This window comes from Hyperoodon ampullatus (genome assembly GCF_949752795.1).
Source record: "Hyperoodon ampullatus genome assembly, chromosome: 13".
Classification (NCBI taxonomy): Eukaryota; Metazoa; Chordata; class Mammalia; order Artiodactyla; family Ziphiidae; genus Hyperoodon; species Hyperoodon ampullatus.
This window is the reverse complement of record NC_136926.1, coordinates 6,953,910-6,973,977: the sequence shown is the minus strand read 5'-3', so window position 1 is coordinate 6,973,977 and position 20,068 is coordinate 6,953,910. Positions and strand designations below refer to the sequence as shown.

General features: G+C 47.9%; 1 protein-coding gene across 1 annotated transcript; it reads left to right on the top strand.

Moving 5' to 3' along the window:
- Window positions 1-1,723: 1,723 nt before the first annotated feature.
- Window positions 1,724-19,701, top strand: DDX55 (DEAD-box helicase 55; the record flags this gene model as incomplete). The annotated part of the gene is made up of 14 exons (XM_079717868.1): window positions 1,724-1,831; window positions 4,425-4,475; window positions 4,569-4,655; window positions 5,817-5,908; window positions 5,988-6,050; window positions 8,127-8,276; window positions 9,587-9,776; window positions 13,299-13,381; window positions 15,255-15,386; window positions 16,220-16,312; window positions 17,177-17,291; window positions 17,745-17,913; window positions 18,405-18,697; window positions 18,960-19,701. The coding sequence occupies 14 exons, from the start codon at window positions 1,724-1,726 to the stop codon at window positions 19,134-19,136; spliced, it is 1,803 nt and encodes a 600-aa protein (XP_079573994.1). The 3' UTR covers window positions 19,137-19,701.
- Window positions 19,702-20,068: the final 367 nt, after the last annotated feature.

Below are 20,068 nucleotides of genomic sequence, written 5' to 3'. Positions count from 1 at the left end.
AAAACACTTCAAAATTGAGTTAAAAGATGTAAATTTAAAATTAGTTGTGTATCTAATCTGCCCCAGGTCCAGTAAATAAACAGTTCTTTTTAAAAACAGTCTTGGTATTCTGTGTTTTATATATTAACGATTAATTCACATTTGTTAAATACCAACTTGCTAATCATATTTGAAATGAGACATGTCATGTTTTCTGAGTAATGATGCCTGTTATAAATATCTGTTACTTTTTATGTCTGTAAACTTGAGGATAGTAAATGGGAACCCAATTTTAGGTTTCCCTGTGTGATTCCTTTGATGGGTCAGTGTTAGTAACATCTTAAGTATTTTTTTCATTGGAAAAAAAGTTTGAGTTATTTTCACTCAACCACCTGGTTTGTGGATGTGGGAAATAACTTTAAAAGGGATCAAATGATTTGCCCAAGGCTCCCAGATGAAGCGTGATTGATGGGACCAGAATCTAGATCTCTGCCTTTAGAAATGGTTCCTCTTCCTCTATTACACTAAGGGCCTGCTAGTAATAAAAGAAACTATGGTTTATCCAGCACTGTGTAATGTCCTGGCCGGACGCTAAGTGCTTTACATGGTCTGCCTCATTTATTTCTCAAAACATCCATTACCTGGGTGCTATTATAATCCTCATTATGGAAATAAGCAGGCTTGGAAAGGGTCCCCAGATCAGAAAATTAGTAAGTAGACCCCAAAATGAAAATGCGGCTATGCTCTTTCCTTCTGTCTTTGCTTTCAGACCTGTTTGGAAGTCCTATTTTATAAAACAGTTGTCAAAGGCGTTTTGAGGATGTGATGATGGCATTAAAGTGAAAATGTTGCCTTAGGCTTTACTCTTGCACTTTCTAGTTTGAGATGACTGGAGTTTGCATAAGTACTGTCCCCATTTATTCATTCCTAAAATATTTGGGTGACTGCTGTGTGTAACCAGTTGTAGGCACTGAGATAAATAGAACAGAAAAATTCCCATTATCCTAGGATTTACCTTTCAGAAATTATATGGCATATTAATGATAAATGATATGGAGGAAAAATAAAGCAGGCTAAGTGGATTAGGAAGCCACCACTGTAATGATATTTGAAAAGTCCTGATGGATGTAAGGGAGCAAGCCAAGCTAAAGGTATGGGCCCAGTTCATAACAGCTGGTCAGTAAAAGCTTGCTGAATGAATGTACACGTGCACGAGTCAATCCAATGGTGAACACAGGAATATGCTGCAGTGTTCCTGTTTAGGTCTCTGACCTCACTTCCTCGGAAGTAAACCAACATTTATTGTGTAGTAGGCAGTGGATCCCCACCATCACCCTGTTTTGCATATTTGGGGCTCCCGGGCTGGGGTACATTTCTGTCAACTCCCTCCAGACCCACTGTCCTTTGGCCAGGACGCGGTGCTGTGCGGCAGCCACCTGCCTCCGACTGGCAGGGAAAGTGTGAGAGCCGGGGCAAAATCCCTCCCGCCCAAATGCCTGCTCGATGTGGAAAGGCGCTCCGAGCCCAGGTGGCTGCGCTGGACGAATGGCACCATGGCCAGGCCCCCGCGGCAGGCTTTCATCCGCCAGCTGTCGGCTTTCCACTCTCCTGCGGCAGGGGCGCCTTTCCCCGCCCTCCGGAACTTTGCGACTGGAGCACGGTTCCGGGCGGGGCCTGTTGGCGAGCGGAAGCGGAAGTGCGCCAGGGAGGCGTCGTAGTGGTAGCTGCGGTGGCGGAGCTAGCCATGGAGCACGTGACGGAGGGTTCCTGGGAGTCGCTCCCGGTGCCGCTGCACCCGCGGGTGCTGGGTGTCCTGCGGGAGCTGGGTTTCCCGTACATGACGCCGGTGCAGGTACCCGGGGCCGGGGAGGTGGGCCCTCGGTGCGCAGGGGGCAGGTGGGGAAGGGGAGGCTCAGGGCGGGCCCGGCACCCGCTTAATTGGACGCGGCCGGTAGGTGTTAGGACTCGCATCCTGGAGTTTTCACCCCTCCGGCTGGGACCTTTGCCACGTCTTTCTGCTGCGCCGACTCGGGTGATGCCAAGCTGGTTAATGATCGCCAGGCAGAGGCGGCAGGCGGCGGCGCACCTGTGCCAGGGTGTTCATCGCCCCCCACCCCGCCCTTAGGTGCTGGGACCCAAGTGCCTGGTTCGTATTCTCCCCCTACCCCCTCTAGCTGTGAGACCTTGGGCAAATGACTTAACCTCTCTGTGTATCATTTCTTTTCTCTGTGAAATGACGAAAATAGTATTACCAGAGGGTTGTTGTGGAGATTACCTAAGACAATTTTGGGCACATCATGGGCGCTCAGTAAATGTTACCTGCTGTCATTGTTGTTATTTTTACTTGGGCTAAGTGAAGTGTCCAGTTTATTCATTTATTCAAGAAATTTCTTGAGGACAAGCTACGTATTGGGTACTTTTTTCTAGGCTCCAGGGATTTTGCAGTGTTGGTCCCCACTCATGGGCCTTGTTTACTAATGAAGGAGAGAGAGAAAGGGGTAAAGGAATAAGGTAATTTCAGCTGGTGATAAGTGTTGTGGAGGAGACAGTGACAAGTAGGTACAGGATAGGAGATAAGGTAGGGGAGGCCTCTCGGAGGAGGTGTCGTTAAACTGCTACCTGAATGAGAAGGACCTGGCTGTGGGGTGATTGGAGGCATGATATTCCAGCAAAGAGAAATGCCCGTGCAAATGCCCTGAGGCTGGAAATGAGCTTGGAGGAACAGAAAGAAGGCCTCTGTGGCTGGAGCAGCATGAGTAGTGTAAGAGGTGAGCAAACCGGGTGCCGGATCGTGCAGGGTCTTCCTTGTAGGAGCTTGTATTTTATTCTAAATGCAGTGGGAAGCTGTCTTCCATGGGAAACTGTGCAGAAAGGGAAGGGACGTGACTGCGGTGTAGAGAATAGACTTTAGAGGAACAAGAGGAGAAGTGAGGCGGTCCATTAGGAGGCCACTGTCAAGTTAGAGGTGATGGTGGTGTGGAGTAGAGAGGACGCAGTGGATATTGAAAAGTCAGTGTTGGGGTAGCTTTAGGGCTCCTGAGGGGCCAGATGTGGGGTTCATGAAGGAGGAATCTACAGGGACCCTGAGGTTTTTGTCCTTAGCAGCTGGGTGGAGGTCTCATTTATTGAGACGAGGAAGGCTGGGAAGGATAACAGGCTTCAGAGGGAAGATCAAGAGGGTTCTGTTTTGAAATGTTAAGTTGAGATGTCCATAGGCTCCTCAGGAAAGATGTGGAGGAAGCAGGCAGTGCCCTGTGCCATGCCTCGGGACTGTAGTGCAGACAAGACCCAGGGTCTGCCATTGGAGTCGACGGTCTAGGTGCTGTCCACTATGGTAGTCACTCACATGTGGCTGTTGAACACTTGAAACATGGTGAGTCCATATTGAGGTGTGCTCTAAGTGTAAAATGTACAACGGATTTTGAGGACTTAGTGTGAAAAACGAATGAAAAATCTCATTCTTTTTTTAAAAAATAAATTTATTTTATTTTTGGCTGTGTTGAGTCTTCTTTGCTGCGCCTGGGCTTTCTCTAGTTGTGGCGAGCAGGGGCTACTCTTCGTTGCGGTGCGCGGGCTTCTCATTGCGGTGGCTTCTCTTGTTGCAGAGCACGGGCTCTAGGCGCGTGGGCTTCTGTAGTTGTGGCACACGGGCTTCAGTAGTTGTGTCATGCGGGCTCTAGAGCGCAAGCTCAGTAGTTGTGGCGCATGGGCTTAGTTGCTCCGTGGCATGTGGGATCTTCCCAGAGCAGGGCTCGAACCCGTGTTCCCTGCATTGGCAGGCGGATTCTTAACCACTGTGCCACCAGGGAAGCCCCCCCACCCTGTTTGACAACCCCAAATGTCTTCAGACATTGCCAAATGTTCCCTGCGGGCACAGAAATCACCCAGGCTGAGACTTACTTGTGTTGAAGCAGTTAGAAAAGTGCTACACGTGCTGCAATGGGTGAGCTCAGGCTCTGGGGACCAGGAGTGGAGTGTGGTCCTGGAGGGGGAGACCTTGAAGCCAAGACCTGAGTCTGCTTCAGGTTCAGCTGCTCATTGCTGCAACCAAAGGGCCAGGCCTCTTGTAACCCTGTGGGTTTTCTGCGGTGTTTATAATTAGAGGGCCTATTTAAATCGTTGTTTTGGGATGCTACAGCTGGAAGGAACACAGTGTCTTCAAACCCTTCCTGGTCCAGAGAGGAAGAATAGGCGAGGCAGGGCTAGAACTCAGGACCCCCCAGTCCCAGCTTGGCTCACTTCCCCTCCATGCCGTCTGTGTAGACACCGCTGCTGGATTACCTGTGAGCTGACCCTACTGGGGCCCCTGGTGGTGACTGTAATCGGAGTCCACTTTGTGGTGGGGTCCAGTGTGCCCAAGGCCAGCCTTGTGTTCCTTGGGCTTTGCGCCTCATCGGCGGAGTCACGGCATCCCCTAACCAGTGCTGTGCCATCTCTCTTTCCAGTCTGCAACCATCCCTCTGTTCATGAAAAACAAAGATGTTGCCGCAGAAGCGGTGAGTACCTTGTGTGAATGCAGCTTGTCTTCCTGTTTTCCTTCCAAAATGAACTGTGAGGAAAAGCAAACGGAAACTTTCTGCCCTTTGCAGGTCACAGGTAGTGGCAAAACACTCGCTTTCATCATCCCCATCTTGGAAATTCTCCTGAGAAGGGAAGAGAAGTTAAAGAAGAGTCAGGTGAGGATAGCTAGATGGTTTATTATCACTTAGTCATCAGGGAGTTCACAGTTGAAGAAGAAGCTGGTCAAAAGCTTGAAAAAATAAGAAGGAAAAAGTACAGTCTGTCCTCATTACTTGCAGGTTCTGTGTTTACGAACGTGCCTACTTACTGCTTAACATTTGTAGCTCCCTAAAGCAGCACTCAGTGTGCTTTTGTGCTCATGCATGCACTTGTACGGGGCAGCGACAAATGGGAGTCGCCTTATGGCACTTTCCCAGCTGAGTCTGATCAGGACGATACTGCCTTCTCGTTCCAGCTCTCAGGTTGTAAGCAGGTGTCCTTTTCCTGGTCAACTTACTGCTGTGATTTTTTTTTTTTTTTTTTTTTTTTGGTGATTTCACTGTTTAAAATGACCCCCAAACATGGTGCCGAAGCGCTTTCGAGTGTTCCTGAGTGCAGAGAGGCTGTGATGTGCCTTACGGAGAAAATACATGTTACATAAGCTTCTTTTGACAGTGCTGTTGGCTATGAGTTCACTGTTAATGAATCAACAGTATATATTAAATGAGGTGTCTTTATTTAATAATTTAATTGAAGTATAGTTGACTTACAAAATAAGGTATCTTTAAATAGAAATATATGTAAAACAAGCTTATGTATTGATAGGTCGACACAAATGTGGCCAGAGGCTTGCAGGAACCTAACCCCATTTCCCCAGGAGCAATGATGCAGTGTTCACTAACAGCATCTGTGGCCACTTTGTAGAACAGAATGAGGACTGACTAATTCAAACTGCAGTTGACTTTTGAACAACATAGGTTTGAACGGTGCAGGTCCACTTAAATGCGGGTTTCTTTCAGTAGTGAATAACTATAGGTCTACACCAGCCGAGGTTGGTTTAATCCCTAGATGTGGAATTGGGACATGGAGGAACCAAACCGGTTACATGGAGAGCCAGCTGTAAATGATTTGCGGATTTTCGAGGTTCACATCCCTAACCCCCACATCACTCAAGGGTCAGCCCTCGATGTGTACCGCGACCGGGCACTGCTGAAAAAGCCCAGGAAGTGCTGTTTCTCTGGGAACCTTCGTCCATTAGGTGGAGGGTGCGTCTCGTGTGAGTTCAGCTCTGCAGGCCCTGCGCTCTGCTAATCATGTGCCTTCCCCCGCATGGGCAGGTTGGCGCCATAATCATCACACCCACGCGAGAGCTGGCTGTTCAGATAGATGAGGTCCTGTCGCGTTTCACGAAGCCCTTCCCACAGTTCAGGTAAATGGGAGGCAGGGTCCCTGTCAGCCATGGGCTGTGATTTTGCCTGACCTGCTCAAAGACACTTTTCTTGTTTTAGCCAGATCCTCTGGATCGGAGGCAGGAATCCTGGAGAGGATGTTGCGAGGTTTAAGGAACACGGGTAAGTTGCCTTGCTCGCTCTTGGCGTTGAACCCAAGAGGAATCGACACGTGATCTAGGCTTAGCCGGAAACCCCCCACTTCAGAAGCCCCCTCCCCACAAAAAGTTCTTTCTTCAGGCCAACCTCCCATTTTGCTCACAGGCTCGTGATCTCGTCCCCCCCCGTGGTGGTCCCTGACCTCACCCCGAGCCCCAGACACACAGATGACCCACCTGTCTGCTTGGCATCTCCCCAGGCATCTCACAGCTGTTGCAAACGCGTCTACAACAGGAGCTTGGAATTTTCATCCCCAGACTTGCACCTCGTCTGGAGCTTCCTGTTCATCTGCCCCCGTTGCTTCTCCTGAAGTCAGGGGCCCAGCCTCAGCTCGTCCCGGCCCCTCCACTCCCCCTCACAGCCAGCTGGCACCACATCCTCTGCACTTTTCTCTCTAGAGCGCATCTCTAACTGTCAACCTTCCCATCGCCACCTCTCCTACTCATTTCCCCCCTGGATGCCTGCAGTGGCTTCTCTCTCTCTCTCCTGTGTGTGTCTACTATTGCCCCCGATAGTAGCAAACAGAATGCCAGTCGGGTCGTGTCACTCACTGAAAGCTCCTCAGTGGCTCCTGCTGGCCCTTGGGGTAGATCCTAGTGTTTGCCTAGGGCCTGTGAGCCACCACTCTCCACCGCTGCCCCCTTCACAGCCCGCCCTGCTGCCACAGTGGGCTGGCTTTCTGCTGGGTACTGCACGTGCCAGGCTCTTCCGTGTCTCCAGGAGGCTTGGGAAGGTCGGGGTGGTGTCTGTCCGGCAGCATTTTACCTTGAGAGCCTAGTGAGGCACTGAGCACACGGCTGGTGTTTAACAAACATTCGGAATGCGGGTTTGAATATGCGATGGGCATCACTCCTTGGCGTTTTATTGTCCCGTGATGAACAAGGTTTGTAATGAGCAGCAATAGAATTTGTGCCCAGTTTGTCAGTGAATCTTAGTAAAGAAAATTATTTTTCTTGAGCACTTGCTGTGTCCAGCTACAATGGGAGATACTTTGCAGCAGGGGTCGCAGACTCAAGTTGCCACAGGGCTCGGAGGATAATATAAACGTGTGAAGGGGGTGGGTGGGGAGTGGGAGGGACTGGCTAGTTCACGCCTGAGTACTCACCTCCCGCTAATCGCTGCCCACAGAACCCTGGGCTCAGTTCTCCAGGTTTTGAATGTTTTAAAAAGAATATGGAATTCCAGATTTTTGTGTGTTATCTCCAGATTTTTTTTTTTTTTTTTTTTTTTTTGCGGTACACGGGCCTCTCATTGCCGCGGCCTCTCCCGTTGCAGAGCACAGGCTCCGGACACGCAGGCTCAGCTGCCACGGCTCACGGGCCCAGCTGCTCCGCGGCATGTGGGATCTTCCCGGACCGGGGCACGAACCCGTGTCCCCTGCATCGGCAGGCGGGCTCTCAACCACTGCGCCACCAGGGAAGCCCGATCTCCAGATTTTTTTAACTGTTGGCGTGTAATTCACATTTAAAAAAACAACAACAACAGAACTTCCCTGCAGGTCACCCAGTCTGTGGGGGCCACGTTTGGCTTTCAGTCTGCCCGTTTGTGATCTTTACATAAAATTATCTCTAGTTCTGTTCACATTCTCATTTTATAGATGAGTGACCTGGGACCTAAAGTGGTTGAGTAAAGTCAGGGGGTCAGCAAACCCTTTCTGTAAAGGACCAGATGGTAATTATTTTAGCTTTGTCGATCACACAGTCTGTGTCATAACAGCTCACCTCTGCTGTTATCGTGTGAAAGCCGCCAGAGGCAACCCATGAATGAAGGAGGATGTGTAATTACGTGCCAATAAAATGTCACGAAAACAGCGGAGTCCAGATGTGACCTAAGAGCCGGTTTGCTGAGCCCTTGATCTCAGCCTGGAACCCAGACCTGTCCCCTCACGGCGCAGCCTTCTCTTCCCACTGTGGTGGTCTCCCTTCTCTTCGCTGGCATTTTAGATGACTTTTGCTGGGGGGAATACAAAACTTGGTGTTTGGAATCACAGAGGTCCCCGAGATCCAGCGAGTGCGGTAAATGTTAACTTTGTTTTCATAGTGGGAACATCATTGTGGCAACCCCAGGCCGCCTGGAGGACATGTTCCGAAGGAAGGCAGAGGGACTGGATCTGGCCAGCTGCGTGAGGTCCCTGGAGGTCCTGGTGTTGGATGAAGCGGACAGGCTTCTGGATATGGGGTTTGAGGCGAGGTACTGGAGTTTGGACTTCATGGGCTTCGGGTGACACAGGATGAAAGGGAGCTCAAGATGGAATTCCTTTATTACTCCGTGACTGTCTCTATTAGCCATGTGTGAATTTCTTTTTTTAAAAAATAAATTTATTTATTTTATTTTTTGGGTGTGTTGGGTCTTCGTTGCTGCATGCTGGCTTTCTCTAGTTGTGGTGAGCGGGGGCTACTGTTCATAGGGTACACGGGCTTCTCATTGCGGTAGCTTCTCTCGTTGCGGAGCACGGGCTCTAGGTGCGTGGGCTTCAGTAGCTGTGGCATGCGGGCTCAGTAGTTGTGTCACGTGGGCACAGTAATTGTGGCATGCAGGCTCAGTAGTTGTGGCTCACGGGCTCTAGAGTGCAGGCTCAGTAGTTGTGGCGCACGGGCTTAGTTGTTCCACGGCACATGGGATCTTCCCGGACCAGGGCTTGAACCCGCGTCCCCTGCACTGGCAGGCGGGTTCTGTTGATTGATTGATTGATTGATTGCTACCTTCGGTCTTCGTTGCTGTGTGCGGGCTTTCTCTAGCTGCGGCGAGCGGGGGCTACTCTTCATTGCGGTGCGTGGGCTTCTCATTTTGGTGGCTTCTCTTGTTGTGGAGCATGGGCTGTAGACACATGGGCTTCAGTAGTTGTGGCACGCGGGCTCAGTAGTTGTGGCTCGCGGGCCCTAGAGTGCAGGCTTAGTAGTTGTGGCGCATAGGCTTAGTTGCCCCACGGCATGTGGGATCTTGCCAGACCAGGGTTCGAACCCATGTCCCCTGCATTGGCAGGTGGATTCTTAACCACTGCGCCACCAGGGAAGTCCCCACATGTGAATTTCAAATCATTAAGTTGTTTAATCCTTCAGATTCTACCACACAATTTAAATTCCATTTCTTATGTCTTTGATGTTCTTAAGATGTGTTTTCCTTCATGGCTTCTTTAAAAATTTCTGTGAGTTTTAAAAAACTAAGTAGCTTTATTGGGATATAATTCATATGTTACACAGTTCACCCATGTAAAGTGTACAGTTTCATGGTTTTTAGTCTCAAAAAGTTTTGTCTTAATTTCACTCTTTTAATTGCCCTCCATTGTAAAAGTAAAATTATATGCTTACATTGAAGAAACCTTTGGAAAATGAGAGTATAAAGAAGAAATGAAGATCGCCCATAATCTCACCTCCCAGTAGTAGTTACTGTAAATACTGTGAGGGTTTTCGGTCTTTTACAATAACCTGTTGAGTATCATAAAACACCATTTGTTGATTACGCTGGTAAGTGAGGGGTTAAGACGAGCCCTCTCTTTTTAGCATAAACACCATCTTGGAGTTTTTGCCGAAGCAGAGGAGAACGGGCCTCTTCTCGGCCACTCAGACACAAGAAGTGGAGAACCTGGTGAGAGCAGGCCTGCGGAACCCTGTGCGCGTCTCGGTGAAGGAGAAGGGTGCGGCAGCCAGCAGCACGCAGAAGACCCCCTCCCGCCTGGAGAACTACTACATGGTGAGCGCTGGTGGTCTCACTGACTCCTGCAGGCCACCGAGGAGGATGTAGGGGTCTGAGGGACAGCGTGGGGACTGGGGTTAACAGTGTCGTGTACTTGAAATTTGCTAACAGGGTAGTTCTTCAAACACAAAAGGGAACCATGTGAAGTGATGGGTGTGTTCATTCACTTGATTATGATAATCATTTCACAGTGTACGCGCATGTCATCACTTCGTACACCTTCAGTGTATACATGTATAGATTTTTAACGTGTAAATATGCTTAAATATATACAATTTTTATTTGCCAATTATACCTCAGTAAAGCTGGAAAAAATAAAACAAGTATTAAAAGCCAAAGCAATTTACTGAAAAAAATTACTAATTTTTTTTGACTTGAACTGCTTTCAGTAAGCTTAGTTATGTTTTTTTGGAGGCTGCGCCGCACAGCACACGGGATCATAGTCCCCCGACCAGGGATCAAACCTGCCCCCTGCAGTGGAAGCGTGGAGTCCTAACCATCGGACTGCCAGGGAAGTCCTGTTTTTCCTTTTAAATGATCAGCTATAATAATTGTTTTAACAACTTAATAGATTTTCCAAGTTTTATCAATATGGTGTACAGTGTTCCCACTGATATATGTTAACTCATAGCAATTAAAACAAGTAAGCAAGCAAATGGGACTTCCCTGGCTGTCCAGTGGTTAAGACTCTGTGCTTCCACTGTGGGGGCATGGCTTTGATCCCTGGTTGGGGAACTAAGATTCTGCAGGCTGTGCAGCGCGGCCAAAAAAAAAACCAAATAAGCAAGCCAAAAGTAAGTGCTCTAGAGACTGGCTTTCAGTTTTCTAGGAAAAGTAAATCTATAAAATGATACCCTGTGGCACTTTTTTTTGTGTGTGTGAGGTACACGGGCCTTTCACTGTTGTGGCCTCTTCCATTGCAGAGCACAGGCTCTGGACACGCAGGCTCAGCGGCCATGGCTCACAGGCCCAGCCGCTCCGCGGCATGTGGGATCTTCCCGGACCGGGGCACAAACCAATGTACCCTGCATCGGCAGGCGGACTCTCAACCACTGCGCCACCAGGGGAGCCCTGTGGCACATTTTTAAATGCATTTGGGGGGCTCCCCTGGTGGCGCAGTGGTTAAGAATCCGCCTGCCAATGCAGGAGACACGGGTTCGAGCCCTGGTCCGGGAAGTTCCCAGGTGCTGCGGAGCAACTAAGCCCGTGCACCACGACTACTGAGCCTGCGCTCTAGAGCCCGTCAGCCACAACTACTGAGCCTGTGTGCCACAACTACTGAAGCCCACGCACCTAGAGCCCGTGCTCTGCAACAAGAGAAGCCACCGCAATGAGAAGCCCGTGCACCGCAATGAAGAGTAGCCCCCGCTCGCTGCAACTAGAGAAAGCCTGCGTGCAGCACGGAAGACCCAACACAGCCAAAAATAAAAATTAATTAATTAATTAAAAACAAAATGCATTTGGGGACAGAGCTAGGATACACGCTATGTGTGATGATGCTTGTCATTCAGCAAGTAAGTGAATAAGGAAGTTAACGCAGGCATAACTGTATTTTAAGCATAGTCTCCAAGGACGGTGTGTATGGACCTCTATCGCCAAGTGATCAAATGTTTTTATTACATGTGCGTGGGTTGTGCTGGGTGCAGGCACGGGACATGCTGGGTTCCCGGCCCGTTAATATGAGCCTGAGTTAGAGAAGGGCACAGCCAGACGTGCAGGTGAAACAAAATCGAATTACGGCCTCTCTGAAGGAGACTTTGTTGGGCGACAGTGTTCTGCTCTGTAACCTAAATGGTGGTTTTCGATTTACAGCTGGGAGTTGCTGAATTCGCAGCAGTAAATCCTAGCTGCCCTGACTTGTCGTTTCCTCACAAAGCAGCGGGAGGGCTTTTGGAAATGTGATTGTTCGTAATGAGGCTGCCCTCTTCTGTTCTCTGCCGTCACTGGGTTGGGCCAAGGGGCATCTAGAGAGGATGGTCAGCCAGGGTGGCAGCGCCATTTGGGGACTGGGAGAACCCGCAGGCCAGTGTCAGTGCTTGACAAGGCACATCGAAATTGTCAGCCAGGAGATGGGGCTTTTCTTTTGGCCGAGAGGGGCTACTCAGCTCCTGAACACAGTGACACGGTCACGAAGAAGTGGGCCGTTTCCAGACCAGTGTCCCTCGTGCTGCGGACTGTGAGGGCGATGAGGTCGCGGTCCTTTGTGTCGATTCATGGGGAGATCGAAGGCAGAAGAGTTTGCAGATCAGAAAACCACCTCTGCTGCAGCTGCCTGGAGGATGCATTTGAAATTAGACAGGAGGTGTTATACCCGGTGTTGCTATTTCTGCTTGCAGCCGGGCTGGTAAAGTTAGGGGGCCGGCTTTTCCCAGGGGAGGGAGGAGGTGGTGGATAGTGTAGTGGTTAAGAGCAGAGGTGCAAGGGCAAGGCCGCCCAGGTGCACAGCTAGGCTTTGTCCCTTCCTAACTGCACTAGTTCACCACTTGTAAAATGGGGGCTCTGTGAGCACCCATTTCGTAGGGTTGGTGGAGGATTGGTTTATTAGTACAGATGGTTTTAGGCTGGTGCTTAGTGTGTAGTAAGTAGTATTAAATTAGCTTTGGAGCCCACTGTGGCCACTGCTGCACTCTGCTCTTTTGCGTTCATTTAAGTGACTGCATTTAGAGATGTCTGAGTGCGCGAGAAAGAAGTCCCAGACTGAGGGTTTGGTTAGGGTAAAAATAGGGGGATGCATCCAGGTGGACTTAAATGTTTCCAATTTAGGAGCACTTGGTTGCTTTATTAAGAGAGACTGGAGTCTGTCTCCATGGAGGTCTGTAAAATAATTCTGTGCATTCCGCTGTGGAGACCTGTGTTTACCTTAGAGCAGTGATTTCTGAGCATGGCTGTGCCTCAGGATCTCCTGGGCACTCTTTTTTTTTTTTTTTCCGGTACGCAGGCCTCTCACTGTTGTGGCCTCTCCCGCTGCGGAGCACAGGCTCCGGACGCGCAGGCTCAGCGGCCATGGCTCACGGGCCCAGCCGCTCCGCGGCATGTGGGATCTTCCCGGACCAGGGCACGAACCCGTGTCCCCTGCATTGGCAGGCGGACTCTCAACCACTGTGCCACCAGGGAAGCCCCTGGGCACTCTTAAGTAATATGGACCCTTGGGTCCAATTCCACAGCTATGAATCGTAATCTGTATGCTGTGTCCAAGGATCTGCATTTTAAAGACCTCCCCTGGGGATGGTGTTACGGCCGGCATGGCGCTGTCTGCATGTTGGGGTTTGGGAGGTACTTACTGCACTGGGTGACTCCCTGTCCTCAGTTACATGACCTTGTGACTTACGTGTGTCAGCAGCCCAGGCTGATGTTTATTCTCATCTTGGTAGACTCAGTAACATTGTGACGAAAGTCTGTCCCTTTTCATGGAGGAAATGAGATTCCTTAAAATTGAAGGCCGAAACTGAAAATAGCTATGGGGTTATTACTGTCAGCAAATTTGTTTTTATTTTATTGGTTTTCCTTTTTATTTTGTAGGTATGTAAGACAGATGAGAAATTTAATCAGCTGGTACATTTTCTTCGAAATCATAAGCAGGAAAAACACCTGGTCTTCTTCAGGTAATACTTCTGGGGTTCAGCCACACCCAGAACATGCACATGTGTGTAGCCTTCAGGTTTGGAATTCCCTTCAGGTTGTTTGTCTGTTAAGAAAGTGTTTGGCTGCAAATGACTTCTGCAGCTCAAGCTGGAGGGGTGTATTTTTCTCCTGTAAAAAGAAGTCCAGAGGTAGGCAGTTCCTGACATTGGTTTCTGTCTCAGCAACGTCAAGACCAGTGTTTCTTTAACTGTCTTGGCCTTTCCTTCCTGTAGGTCACCTAGTTTTAAGATGACCACTGTGACACGTGCTGCCACGTTTGCATTGAAAGCAGATAAAAGAGGAAAGGCAGAGAGAGGGGGAAGGGCAGTGCTTGCCATATCCGACCCTTTTCATCAGAAAAGCAAAAGGCTTTCTCAGACAGCCCCCTCCCAAGCTGACTTCTGTTTTCATTGTATGGGCCAAAGGTGGGTCACCCAGCGGCCCCTCACTTTAGGAGATGGGAAAAAAACAAGTGGGTAGCTGTCCCAGCCTCTGTAGTAGAGGGAGGTGAAGGAGGAAGTGGTTGAGAGGGTGTTTGATCCTCCAGCCTAGTGTCTGCCACACTGGGGTGTGTCCTGTTGTCAGAGCACAAGACAGGAACAGTTGTGTGCATCCTTTGGGCTGTTTTTTTCCTCCTCCAGATATACCTGTGGTGTTGTCTTTTTGGCAATACCAAAATAATTTTATGTTTCTTTTCCATCCATCATGTCACCAATAAAATGCATTAGCTGTACTGTCCCACAGTTAGAAATACAACCTGGTACACACACACCACACACAAACACACACACATACACACACACACGAAACTGAAACAAAGATTTCATAAAACTGCATTTGACTAGGTGGGATGCATTCTGATGTTTTCTGTTCTGTTCTGCTCTAATTTTTTAAAAATGCTGGTCCAGACTCACTAAATTGATTTCAGAACCCACCAGATTGCTTTCAGGATCTGTGGGTTGTGACCCTAGTGTGCAAAACTGCTTTATTATGTACTGATGTGACTCTTGGTGGAAACTGGGGAATCTGGCAGCAGTCCGTTAGCACAGGTGTGTAAGACAGGAGATTTAGACAGGAGTTAGCCCAGATTGGAATCCTGCAGCCTGGTGTAGTGGGAGAACACGGGAGACGGAATCAAACCTTCCTTCTGGTTCTCCTCTGCCACTCACTCATACTGCCTCTCTGGAAGCTTCAGTTCCCTCATCTACAAAAAGATGTGACATCCCTTTGGAATCCCTCAAATAAAAAAGGTGAACTTTATTAGAAGGGGGCTGGGTAGGGAGCTCACAGCCTCAAAGAGAAAGTTGGGTGCACCGCCTCTAGGGAAGACAGGATCTGGGGGACCCAGATGGCCGTCTCTTTAGGGCACAGCCTCATTGGGATGACCCTGCTCCAGTCCCCTACTGTCCTCGACTCCAAGTCCAGTATCTAGGATAGAGGACCTGATAGGTCTGACTTCTGCTGAGCCCTTGGGAACTGCACTGCCTGAGGAAGAAGCAGTTCCTGAAGGAAAAGCAGGAGTAAAGCTGTATTTAAGATGTCATTGTTCTTGTTGGGAAGGACTCCTTCAATTTAATTGGTTCCTCGGGGAGCCAGGGAGATCCCCTCGCTAGAACAGCTTTAGGCAGGAGGAACACGTTTGGGTTTTAATTCCTGCTGAAGGGGTTTTGTCAAAAGATTGGCCTTCCCCTGGCCGAGAGCTTCGTTGCAGATGATGCGCACAGCCGTTCTCCTCTGCAGTCTCCCGGGACGACCGGGTGGTCCCCACTGCATCTAGTGCTCGCGGCCTCCCTCCCCCCATCGTAGGAGGACCAAGGCGGCCTACGGCTCTAAGCCCTCTGTGCCGTCTTGCAGCACTTGCGCCTGCGTGGAGTACTACGGAAAGGCTCTGGAGGCCCTGGTGAAGGGCGTGAAGGTAATGTGCATTCACGGAAAGATGAAATACAAGCGCAATAAGATCTTCACGGAGTTCCGCACGTTGCAAAGGTGGGTTGGCTTCCTTGGAGATGGCGGATCTCCAGCCACTCTGCGCTTTGGCAGGTCGCTCTGCCTCGAAACCCTCACATGGGTTTCCCTGCCTGGAACTCTCTTCCTCCTCCAACCTGGTTATCACATCCAGAGCCCCTGCCCTCTGTCCTGACCCCATTACACTTTGCTACACTGACTTCCTTACTTATCTGTCAACTTCCCTGCTAGGTTGTAAGCTCCATAAGAACGGGAACCTGTGTGTTGTGTTCACTCCCCCAGTGGGGCTTTGGTAGCTATTTGTTGAATGAGAGAACAGACAGGAGCGACCCGTTAAAGGCTGTAGATTGTCAGCTGGTGGCTAGGCTTTAGGGAACTTGTGGCTCTAGTGATCGTAACTTGATTGTTTGTGCATAGAAATAATACTTCTCTGTGTTTCTTAATCACTGAGCCTTCTGGCTATGTTAGAAGCAATCTTTTAGGCAAAGTGATAGAATTGATGGATACATGACAGTCTGGGAGGGAAAATTTCATTTGTTTTTTTTAAATGGCTGCAAAGGATTAGACCAAATACTGTGGGTTTTTTTTTTTCTTTTCTTTTCCCTCACTGGAAATATGCTAATTTAAAAAATCTTTTTGGTGTCTCCTCCCCACCTCTTTACAGATTTCACTGAGAACTTGTAAAGTCCTAGAGGTTCTTAGGAGGAAGAAAAATCAAAATGTTATTCCTATATATTTGCTTCTGTGAGAGATTCTGCAACCTGTGTTATTACTGTCATCCCTCAGTAAAGACTGCTTGATGGTGAGGGAAACAGTGGCCTCCTTACTCAGCGTGGTGTTTTCTCATTTTCTAGTGGGATTTTAGTGTGCACTGACGTGATGGCCCGAGGAATAGATATTCCTGAAGTAAACTGGGTTTTGCAGTACGACCCTCCCAGCAATGCCAGGTACAGCATGAGAGAATGTTACCCGCTCTGTCTAGGAATCTAGGCTAATGATATAGGAATCCTGAGGAAGAAAACATAATGATGGTTGTCAAAACATTACGAAATAGCAAAAATAGGGGAACTGGTGAGTTATCATTGATAGGTCAATAGTGATACTACATTATGCAGAAATTTCAGTCATTTTCAAATACTTTTTAATAGATCTTTTTTATTTACTTATTTATTTTTAAATTTTTTGGCTGTGCCGCACAGCATGTGGGATCTTACTTCCTTGACCAGGGATGGAACCCATGTCCCCTGCATTGGAAGTGCAGAGTCTTAACCACTGGGCCATCAGGGAAGTCCCTCAAATACTTTTTAAAGTTCTTGCAGAAATGCACATGATAAGAGTGTTTAAAGGAGAACAATATATACACCATATATGAAGATGTCAGTTATTCTCTGAAAGCAAGCATGTATTCCTGATAAATGCCTCCAAACATAGGAAAACACCTGTAAATACAGACTCCTAAGCAATAGTTGTTACTTCCTGGGGGAGGGGGTGGGTCCTCATAGGTCACTTTTCTTTTCTTTTTTACGCTTTTCATTGTTTTTCAGATTTTCTACTGAGACTGCATCCTCCTACCTGTACCATCAGATAGGCATAAATTTAGAAGTTTTATAGTTCACAGTAAATGTCTAACAGAGCCCTCTCTGGTTTGCACGTGTACTTTAATCGCCAGCTCTTCTATCGCACTAATAAGCGGCGGGTTGGGATGGAGCTCCTCGGGTCATTTTAGGCGCATCAGCCGTGCAGCTGCAGGCCTGTGCTCTGCTCGGCCACCGTCACGTGGTGACCGTGTTCCCGCCCCTTGTTGTTCACAGTGCCTTCGTGCATCGCTGTGGCCGCACAGCCCGCATCGGCCACGGCGGCAGCGCGCTTGTGTTTCTCCTTCCCATGGAAGAGTCGTACGTCAATTTCCTTGCAATTAACCAGAAAGTAAGCTGTCTTCCTTTTTCCTATGGAATGTCCAGTGCTGGGGTAGTTGAAAAAGTTCCTTTCCAGCAAGTGGGGTCCAGAACTTAGATTAGGGGTTGCAGACACACAGGGGCCAGGCTGGTGATGTTCGTGCGGGAACCTGGCTGGCTTTATGGCTGTGGAGAGGCTCTGGGGTACGGCCACTGCTCGGCCCCAGCTAAGGATCACTAGTTGGGAACATAGCCCTATGTTAGCGTGCTTTCCAACCAGAAATCAGGATTGTTAGGTAAAATCTCATTTTAAACTTTGCTTTAAGTTTTTAAAAATACTTTCTGGACCAAGTAAAATACTTTGCTTGGATTTGGGCTTCCAGGCCTCTGCTTTAAGATTAAAATGGATTGGCACTGGCTCTTATGGGGTAGCCTTGGGGATGAGGTGATTCCAGCCAGAAGTGACGCTGTGGTCCCTGTGCAGTGCCCCCTGCAGGAGATGAAAGTCCAGAAGGACACAGTAGACCTCCTTCCAAAGCTCAAGTCCATGGCCCTGGCCGACAGAGCTGTGTTTGAAAAGGGCATGAAAGCTTTTGTGTCGTACGTCCAGGCTTATGCAAAGCATGAGTGTAACCTCATCTTCAGATTAAAGGGTAAGTTGGACTTCTTCACATAATTGTATCTCCATCTGAAACATCTGATGGTTTTAGAAGTATTACAAGTATGAAACTGCTTTGTTTTATAAGAATGTCAGGCCTATGCCAGGTTTAATGTATTCTAAACATTTAAAAGAAAGTCTTCCTGGGAATTCCCTGGTGGTCCGGTGGTTAGGACTCCGAGCTTCCACTGCAGGGGGCATGGGTTCGATCCCTGGTCGGGGAACTAAGATCCCATGTGCTGTGCAGCGCAGCCAAAAAAATATAAAAAAATAAAATAAGACAGTCTTCCTTGGGTTTGAGTAGACAGAGAATACACTGGCTGCTGAGTATTCCTTTTTAGTAAAAATGTAATTATTTTAATTCTAATTAAAATGAGCCCATTAGATCATTTAGGTAGACAAACTTATATTGCTATGAATGTTCTGTGGGTTGATGCTTATAATCCTATTTTGGGTGTGCTAACTGCAATGTTTTGGTTTAATCAGATCTCGATTTTGCAAGTCTTGCTCGAGGTTTTGCCCTGCTGAGGATGCCCAAGATGCCAGAGCTGAGAGGAAAGCAGTTTCCAGATTTCATGCCTGTGGACGTCAGTACAGACACCATTCCATTTAAAGATAAAATCAGAGAAAAGCAGAGGCAGAAGCTATTGGAGCAACAAAGAAAAGAGAAAACAGAAAATGAAGGGAGAAGAAAATTCATAAAAAATAAAGCTTGGTCAAAGCAGAAGGCCAAAAAGGAAAAGAAGAAAAAACTGAATGAAAAAAGGAAAAGGGAAGAGGTAAAGTTTGCATTTTTATTATTTAAATACTCAACTTAGAATTCTGAACAAGTTTCACTGAAGTGTAGTATATAGTTATCTTCTAATAGGAATTGCATAGGACTCTCAGGTTTCTATACTCCCTTGGTGGCTTCAGTGGGGAATGTGCTGTGTTTGTGGAAGCTGATCTAAGAGCAAGTAGTTACTGATTAAAAATTGCTGGTTTCACTTAGAACACTGTTGCTGAGAAATTCAGTAGCTTGTTGATCTCTTCTGCACTCAGGGTTCTGATATCGAAGATGAGGACATGGAAGAACTTCTTAATGACACCAGACTCCTGAAAAAGCTTAGGAAAGGCAAAATTACTGAAGAAGAATTCGAGAAGGGGCTGTTGACAAGTGGCAAAAGATCAGTCAAGACAGCAGATTTGGGGATCTCAGATTTGGAAGATGACTGCTGATTCCTGCCGCTCAAGTGAAATGCACGAGAGCAACGGGAGTGCCAGGAGCGGCCCTGCGCTCGCAGATGGCCTGCGCTTGTGTGTACTGAAGAGCAGAACTTTGGCAGACGTCTGGGAAGAACCACCTCTCCCAAAGCTCTTGTTGCAGACGGCAGAGATGTGAGGGGTTTCACGCTCATGAATATTTTATGAAAAACATACCAGCCTCTGAAGTCTAACAGAAGAAAATGTAAATTAACTGAGTGTAAATAACATGTCAATATTTATTTTGATGGGTTACTCAAAGAGCTCATTTTTTTGGTGGCTATTTTATACTTATTTTTTAACATAAAGATACTGATGTAGACTTGATTTTAGGCCTTTTAAAATTCCTCAGTGTTTTCAGGCACCTGATCTCCCTGGATGTCCTTCTCCCTGGACTTCAGTTCTCTCTCTGATGTACTGTGCAGAACACCTGCACAGCCCCTAGTACTGTTTTAGTGGTATCTGAAAAACAGAGGAAGCAAGTCATTCTGGAAAAGAAAATTATTATGCCTTCTGTTGAATAAACCGTACTTCATTCTCATTGTGCCTTAAGTGTGTGAAGGTGGCTGTGTAGTGTCTTTACCAAGATGGACAACACATTTGGGCCTGGGGTCAGGTTGCAGTACCGATGCAACGCCATATCAAAATCTTTCATACAACTTATTTGAAAAGATGCTGAATTGTTCCCAAGAACAATTTTAAAAAAGCTGTTCAGGACCCAAACGTTTAAATTCACATCTTTCCCAGATACAGAATTAAAGTTTGCAAATATTCTGGAAGGCGTCTTCGTAAGTGGTGAGGCGTGCAGGATACTCCTGCCAAAGATGCTGTTTTTCCCTGTCTTGGGTTCTCATGTTAGTTTCCACTCTGTTTGGCTTGATCCCTTTTTGGAGATGACAGCCCTCAGC